The 7866-nt window shown below is 38.5% G+C and overlaps 3 protein-coding genes across 3 annotated transcripts; all 3 read left to right on the top strand.

Annotated features, from left to right (window-relative positions):
- Window positions 1-421: 421 nt before the first annotated feature.
- Window positions 422-3044, top strand: LOC9308106 (photosystem II stability/assembly factor HCF136, chloroplastic). The gene is made up of 8 exons (XM_021021745.1): window positions 422-773; window positions 848-1083; window positions 1194-1324; window positions 1446-1578; window positions 1939-2061; window positions 2379-2453; window positions 2537-2652; window positions 2770-3044. The coding sequence occupies exons 1-8, from the start codon at window positions 473-475 to the stop codon at window positions 2834-2836; spliced, it is 1182 nt and encodes a 393-aa protein (XP_020877404.1). The 5' UTR covers window positions 422-472; the 3' UTR covers window positions 2837-3044.
- A 134-nt stretch (window positions 3045-3178) lies between these two features.
- LOC9308107 lies at window positions 3179-6150 on the top strand. Its single transcript, XM_021021744.1, has 3 exons — window positions 3179-4043; window positions 4348-4478; window positions 5075-6150. Exons 1-3 carry the CDS (start codon window positions 3780-3782, stop codon window positions 5874-5876), a joined length of 1197 nt encoding a protein of 398 aa, XP_020877403.1. The 5' UTR covers window positions 3179-3779; the 3' UTR covers window positions 5877-6150.
- Window positions 6151-6358: 208 nt separating this feature from the next.
- Window positions 6359-7775, top strand: LOC9308108 (ATP-dependent Clp protease proteolytic subunit 2, mitochondrial). The gene is made up of 2 exons (XM_002871993.2): window positions 6359-6765; window positions 7132-7775. Exons 1-2 carry the CDS (start codon window positions 6471-6473, stop codon window positions 7548-7550), a joined length of 714 nt encoding a protein of 237 aa, XP_002872039.1. The 5' UTR covers window positions 6359-6470; the 3' UTR covers window positions 7551-7775.
- Window positions 7776-7866: the final 91 nt, after the last annotated feature.

The following is a 7866-nucleotide window of genomic DNA, read 5'->3' on the forward strand; positions in this document are numbered from 1 at the left end:
GATAAATTTAATCAGTATCTTTTGTACAATTATATTATTAATTTAGTGTGTTTGTAAAATATTGGCTTGTATCACTTGGCTTGTATCACTTGGCTTTTGTATTATAAATAAAATACACTTGTGACAAAAAAAAAAAAAAAAAAAAAAAAAATTTGGCAACCTTATATATTTGATCGTAAATCCTAAAATAGTAAATTATTTCAAACTATTTTCTGGATTTATAAAACTGTTCATTGGAGACTTTGGGGTCATATCTAATCGACACTTTGTTTTCTTTCTTTTGCTTCGTATGATTTGTCTAAAAACTTAGAAGTTAGAACTATCAGATTAAAATTTGATTGTTAGTAGCATATTTGACCAATAATAAAACGACACGTGTACACTACGTAGACGTTAGATAACCACAGCAAAAGGATATGTATTCTCGAGGCGGGAGAGAGAGAAAGAAGAGAGGGAGAGATATCGAACATCAATGGCGTCTCTGCAACTCTGCGACGGTTATCTTCTCTTCAAGCCCTCTGTTTCTCCTCAACGCATCTCTCACCGCCTCATCCCTAAAGCCTCCGCTTCACCGTCTTCTTCTTCTTCCTCCTTATCTTTCAGTCGGCGGGAGCTTTTATACCAATCGGCGGCTGTATCACTCTCCATTGTTGGACCAGTAAAAGAAGCAAAAGCTGATGAACAGTTATCTGAATGGGAAAGAGTGTTTCTCCCAATCGATCCCGGTGTTGTTCTTCTCGACATTGCTTTCGTCCCCGACGAACCTAGCCGCGGTAACTTCCTCTTTCTTCAATTTTCTGTTCTCAATTTCGGAAGTGTTCACGTACTGATTCTGCTTATCAATTAGGGTTTTTACTGGGAACGAGACAGACTCTATTAGAGACTAAAGACGGTGGAAACACTTGGAATCCACGCTCGATTCCCTCAGCTGAAGAGGAAGATTTCAATTATAGATTCAATTCGATTAGCTTTAAAGGCAAACAAGGATGGATTATTGGCAAGCCTGCAATTTTGTTGTACACTGCTGATGCTGGAGACAATTGGGATCGGATTCCTCTAAGTTCTCAGCTTCCTGGAGATATGGTATTATATAGCTTGTTTCCTCTGGTGTTTTCAGAGAGTATGGCTTTCTATTGCTAGTTTTTTGTTTATGAGAGAATGTTGTTGAGCTCTTTGTTACCATGTTGTTGTAGGTGTTTATAAAAGCGACAGGAGATAAGAGCGCAGAGATGGTTACTGATGAAGGTGCTATCTATGTTACTTCAAACAAAGGATATAACTGGAAAGCTGCTATTCAGGAAACTGTTTCAGCTACCTTGAACAGGTTCGGTTCATTACCCTCTCTTTGGTTTATCATAGGGAATTGGCGGCATCATCTTTCCTGTCCACATTTAATAGAGATCAAAGAGTAGATCCTAATTCAGTATTTTCCAATGGTTTTGCAGAACGGTATCTAGTGGAATCAGTGGTGCTAGTTACTACACGGGAACCTTCAGTGCCGTTAATCGTTCACCTGACGGAAGATATGTCGCTGTTTCGAGCCGTGGTAACTTCTTTCTGACATGGGAGCCTGGGCAGGTGAGCATCAATTAAGGCTATGTCAGCATTTACTCATTTGGTCTGATGCTAAACTTTTAGTTAGTTTCACACATAGCTATCATTTGGGCTGCCTCAGTCAGTTTTCTTATGGCTGATTTCATTTTAAGTTGATTAATTAGCACCAACGAGATAAAATTTAAAGAAGAGTATATAACTCGTAACAAATAATCCGCCGACCTGATTCATGATCTAAGTACTACTGCTAAGTGTCAAGTGATGTGTCTCTGTAAACGATATCATGTGTCTTACAAGGGAGAATTAGTCCCTCTTTTTTTCTTTTATATTCTTGTGTGTGGTTTGGTTGCTCTTATCATTCACCATAGTATTTTTACATTTCAGCCTTACTGGCAACCACACAATAGAGCTGTTGCCCGAAGAATTCAGAATATGGGATGGAGAGCTGATGGTGGTCTGTGGCTTCTTGTTCGTGGTGGAGGACTTTATCTTAGCAAAGGCACTGGGGTAAGTACTGCAACAAGACTCTCCTCACTTTTTCCCTTTTTGCAGTTTTATTTCCTCAACATTTCCTTTTCTTCTCTTACCAACAAAACTCGTTTTGACATTTACTTGCGAGTTTTATGGTTTATGTCACTTAGAGGATGAAACCAAAACCAGCCATGAACTAAGAAACACATTTTTCTTTAGTTATCTGATTTTCTCTGGACCGAAAACAAGGAAATAAAACACTGTTTAGTCTGTTTCCTTGTGATTTGAATTCTCTTCAAGTGTTCCAACTTCTAACTACATCTGACTCTGATCTCCACTGTATAATTGCTCAGATCACAGAGGATTTTGAAGAAGTTCCAGTACAAAGCCGTGGCTTTGGCATTCTAGATGTTGGATATCGCTCAGAGGTAGATGAGTTTCGGCGATGATCACTCAAAAACTCTGAATCTGCTCCGATCTTTACACCATTTTCTTTGTTTGGTTATTGCAGGAAGAAGCATGGGCAGCAGGAGGCAGTGGCATACTACTGAGAACAAGAAATGGAGGCAAATCATGGAACCGTGACAAAGCTGCTGATAATATCGCAGCTAACCTCTACGCAGTCAAGTAAGTCTCAGAATCAAACATTGAAACACAGTCCTTCAATAACATCATTGTTCCTCACCCATCTCATCTCAAACCAAACATCAAAATCAGATTCCAAATTCATTTTTTGTTTTGCAGATTCGTGGATGACAAGAAAGGATTTGTGCTTGGCAACGATGGAGTCTTGCTCCGATACGTTGGATGAAAAGAGTGGCAATAAAGAAAAAAAGGTTAAAATTGAAATGGTTTTGTTTCAATCCTTCTCTGCGTTTTGATACTACATTACACTATTATTGTATACATTCCCCTTCACAAAATATATATAATTTTGTGTTTTTTTCTGAAAAGCTTTGTTTCTCACTGTAGTTGGAGTTGGATTTTATCTCATCTGTTTATAAACTATTTTCAGCCAAGATATTGTTTAGGCAACCAAAAAAGATGACAAAAAATCTTCAACATTTTATAATTAACATCACAATTCATAAGAGAAACATTTATTTAATGGTAAATGTTATTTCATCAAAAAGTTTTGAATGGTCACGGCGGTTGAAGTGGACAAATCCGTTTGTGAATTAGACTACTTTTTATTTACCATTCATAAATTATAGTTAGTAATAGTGCACACCAAAAAAGATAGAAGAAATCTGTCATAGACAACTACAAAGTACTTTTACATAGAAATAAGTTTGGTTCGCAGGGGATCGTTATCTGTCCTATAAAAAGTGGTGTAGTTCGCAATTCTTTTTCTTTTGTGTGTGAATAATCTTTTCTTTTTTTTTCTCTGGTTATGGATAATGCTGTAACGCGGTTTTTGTTTTGAATATTTATAATAATTAATTATAATTATTCTTCGTTTATTAAAAAATAAAAAATATATAATTTTGTGTCGTTGGCCGGTGGCGACGAGAGGGAGAAGAGATCTCTCGTTCGTTTTCCCCGGAAACTCCGGCGAGAAAAGTTACATCGAACCTAGGAGAAAATTCGTTCCCTTCCACTCCACCAGTTTTCACCTCTCTTCTTCAATCTCTCATCGTCTCTTCCTCGTTTCTCGTTTTCGCTTTTTCCCCTTTCCTCTTCGATTTTACTGGAATCCGAGAATTTTTGATCAGATCTAGTTTCAGAAATAGGTTAGAAATTTGTATAGAGCAATGCTTACTGATCGAGGGAGAAGGATTTCTGGTTGCAATGTGAGTTTTGAATTCCGTGGTGATTATGGTTACGGATTCGTAGATCGATCTCAAGGTTGCCATGAAAGGAGTCCTTCAAGATCATTGTCTGTTTCGAAAATCCTACGTATCACATCACCGACCTTGTCTCCACCGTCATCGTCTTCTACCGGCGCTGGTTATATCGAACACCGGGTTTCCAAGTTCGATACTCTCGCCGGCATTGCCATAAAGTATGGCGTGGAGGTATTGTAGTATCTTTTTCTTTTTACTGGAGATTTTTTGAATTTAAGCTTGCCATGATTGTTAATGTGATGGTATCTAGTGGTAAAGGTGTAATTGAAAGCCATAGAGAAATATCATAAAGGTGCTTCTTTTATACAAAAATCATATGGAGTACTTTTGACTTCAGAAGTTAGAAACAAAGCATTTCTCATCTCGTGACACTCACTATCCCAATTTTTTTAGTTGTTTATGCTTTTGAGTTTTGATGCTGGATTAGTTTTTTTTTTTTTTTTTCCCTTGTGTCCTTAAAAAAGTGCTATTTCAGGTTGCAGATATCACGAAGCTGAATGGGCTTGTTACTGATCTTCAGATGTTTGCTCTTAAGTCTCTCCGGATACCATTACCTGGAAGACATCCTCCTTCTCCTTGCTTATCTAACGGCTCCCTAAATCATGGGTACTTTTAACCTCTTGATCATCTCTTCTTAGATTACAAGGCTGTAGTCTGTGACTTTGATTTTTATCTTCAGTGATGGGTTCATTCATATGTTACTTGAGTTGTGCTATTGTGCATCTCCCAAGTTCATTCAAAGAAACATAGACCAGGTTATAGAAAGAAGTTTCCATAAGATTAGGAAAATGCTTAGTGAGAGTTGTTTATGCTGGACAATGCTTAAGGGAGACATGATAGAAAACCAAGTGGGTACAACTGGTCCTTGTAAAAGAGCAGTTTTGACGTTTCAAATTCTGTTTTCCTGCACAACCAAAACTACTATTGGAAACTCGAAAGTTTCTATCTGCGCCAAAGTTTGTGCATAATGGGCTATGAACTTTAGGTTTCTTGATTAGTGCATACAACCTACGTCGTAGAAAATTTTCACCTCAATATAAGGTTGAGGAGCAGAACGCAGGTAAGGGAATGAGTAATGATGCCGAGAATTGAGACAGTTAAGCTTGAATGATCATGATGGTAGTCTAGTGATTTGCATTAACAGGCATACACATATCGAAGTAATCCTATCCCCATGACTGATCTATGAAATCTTCTTGCAGAGAGGATTGTTCCGAGCAAGCTTCATCATCGGAAAGCAATGGCAACCACCAAGACGTATTTGACTCCTTTCAGTCTTTGAGGCTGAAGCCTTCAGAAAAGAAGATTTCTTCAGCCATGAACTCCTTGCAAGGTTATTATGGACTGAAACCAAAAACCAGAAGAGCTTCCGAAGGTTTTGAGATGGCAGTCTACAAGAACGAAGCTTCTCATCTCCAACACGATGGTCAGTACCTCACTCCCTACCCAGCCACCAATACTCCCTTAAGCCACCACAGAAAATCAAGAAGCTTGGTCGATGCAGTTATCGCTGAGGTCAACCAATCACCCAACCCTTCAAAAGCAGGAGGAGGAGAAGTGAATTCTGACAAGCCAATGAGAAGACGCCAAAAATCTGAAGCCGATTTTAGTTCACGAGCTCCAGAATTGCTGTTGAAGGAAGAGAACAGAAGCAGCAATGGCGCGTTTTCTGCAATAGCTGGGAAAAATTTAGCACTGAGATCCAAAGCATCAGGCAGAGCTAATGTTTCAACAGATACTGAGAACGGTAATGTCAATTCCATACCAATCAGTTTGATGGATGCTCCTGTGGGAGTGGGAGACAGCTTCTCAAGCGTGAGGAAATCGTTTAGCGCATCTAGTCTGCAAGAATCGGATTGCACCAGCAACGGTTCATCGCTATGGTCAACCTCGAAGTGGACCCTGAAACCTGATTTGCTCACACAAGCAGCCATGGCGAGTTCTATTTTTGACGGATTGCCTAAGCCTTTAACAGGTCGGAGAAACAAAAAAGCTGTGGACTAAGGACTAAGGTTAGTTAGGTTACATCCGTCTCGTTCTTTTGGTTTTTGTAATCCAAAAGCAAGAAGTCGATGGCTATAAGATTGGGGAGTAAATAGAAGTAAAAAGTGTATTATTGCATTTCATTTCATTTCATTTCATTTATTAAAAACAATAAGTCAAACAGGTAGTGAGTCAAATTAGGCATTAAGGTTTTGGTGAATCTAATTTGTATGTTAGATGATAATGGAATCTCAGAATATTCAATCTATTTATTTACAATTTGGTTAAGATTTTAGCTGTGTATGAAATTTGCAAAATAAGCAGAAAAATACAAAAAATTTGTTTTATTTTAATATATTATTAATTTTTCTTTTTGTTTATGTTAAATTCAAAATTGCTAATGTAACAGCTGAAAATAATTGCTGTCTAACTAATTTTCCAATAAACAAAAGAAAAACAAATGTTGACAGAAAAAAAAAGGAATCGAAGAAAATAGAAAAAAAAAAAAAAAAAAAGAGAGAGTACTAATAATAAAAATCTGAAATCCCTAAGCTCTCGAGTCGAGTTTTCATTTCTCGAGCAATTCACTCTTTCCCAGAACAACCCTAGATTCCGATGATGAGGGGTCTTGTTTCCGGCGCCAAGAGGCTATCAGCCCCATCGTCGAGCATCGCCACTGCTAGAAGAAGCTACAGTCTGATTCCGATGGTTATTGAGCACTCATCGCGAGGAGAGAGAGCTTACGACATCTTCTCTCGATTGCTTAAGGAGCGTATTATCTGCATCAATGGTCCCATTAATGACGATACGTCTCACGTCGTCGTCGCTCAGCTTCTTTACCTCGAGTCTGAGAATCCTTCCAAGCCGATCCATATGTATCTCAATTCACCTGGCGGCCATGTCACCGCCGGTACGCTTCCGCTTTCCATTTCTTAACTTTTTGTATGTTTAGCTTCGTCAAAATTCGTAGTGGTTGATTGGGATCAGATCGCTATATACCTTTCTTTCTTAGTTGGTGCTTGGTATAAGAGATTAATATTGTTCGTTGATAGTTGTTCCTCTGTGGATTTGGGTATATATCTGTGGTTAGTGACTTGATTCCTGCAATGAGGCTGCTGAAATGTGTGTCAACCACTAGTAATTGCTGGTAATTTTAGTGTTCAGTCTCGGGAGTGCTGGTTTGTGACGAGTTAACACTTTCTCAATCTAAAATATTGTTTCTCATGTGTCTTGTGAGTCGGTGACCCATTTTTTCTTATCTTTGTCTTTGATACAGGCCTTGCAATATATGATACTATGCAGTATATTCGTTCTCCGATAAGCACAATTTGTTTAGGTCAGGCTGCATCAATGGCTTCTCTACTCTTGGCAGCGGGTGCCAAGGGGCAAAGGCGGTCGCTTCCAAATGCAACTGTTATGATTCATCAGCCTTCGGGAGGATATAGCGGACAGGCTAAGGATATAACGATTCATACAAAACAGATTGTTCGTGTGTGGGATGCGTTAAATGAACTGTATGTCAAACATACGGGTCAACCTCTTGACGTGGTTGCTAATAACATGGATAGGGATCATTTCATGACTCCTGAAGAGGCTAAGGCGTTTGGAATAATCGATGAAGTAATTGATGAAAGACCGTTGGAGTTGGTGAAAGATGCTGTTGGGAATGAAAGCAAAGATAAGAGTTCAAGTTAGGAAGTAACTGGTAATCAAAGTAATAAATTTTCTTCTTTCCTTTTCCAGTTTTGCTTTGCTCCCGTTAGATTACTTTTTCTGTGGATGAAGTTATGCTCTGAGGGCATGATCTCTCAAACTGTTTTTATTCTTTCACAAATCGATCATGACTATATTTCAGAACTCTTTTCCTTGCATGTTTACCCAGTCCGGTATCTGATTTAGTCAAATGAATAATTGGATAAAGAGTGGCTTTGGGTCTTAATCTCATGTGCCGCCTGATGCAACCCATATATTTGATTAATGCACATTCTTTGGAACTGATTAGAAAGTTGAG

The sequence above is a fragment of the Arabidopsis lyrata genome (genome assembly GCF_000004255.2).
Source record: "Arabidopsis lyrata subsp. lyrata unplaced genomic scaffold ARALYscaffold_6, whole genome shotgun sequence".
Classification (NCBI taxonomy): Eukaryota; Viridiplantae; Streptophyta; class Magnoliopsida; order Brassicales; family Brassicaceae; genus Arabidopsis; species Arabidopsis lyrata.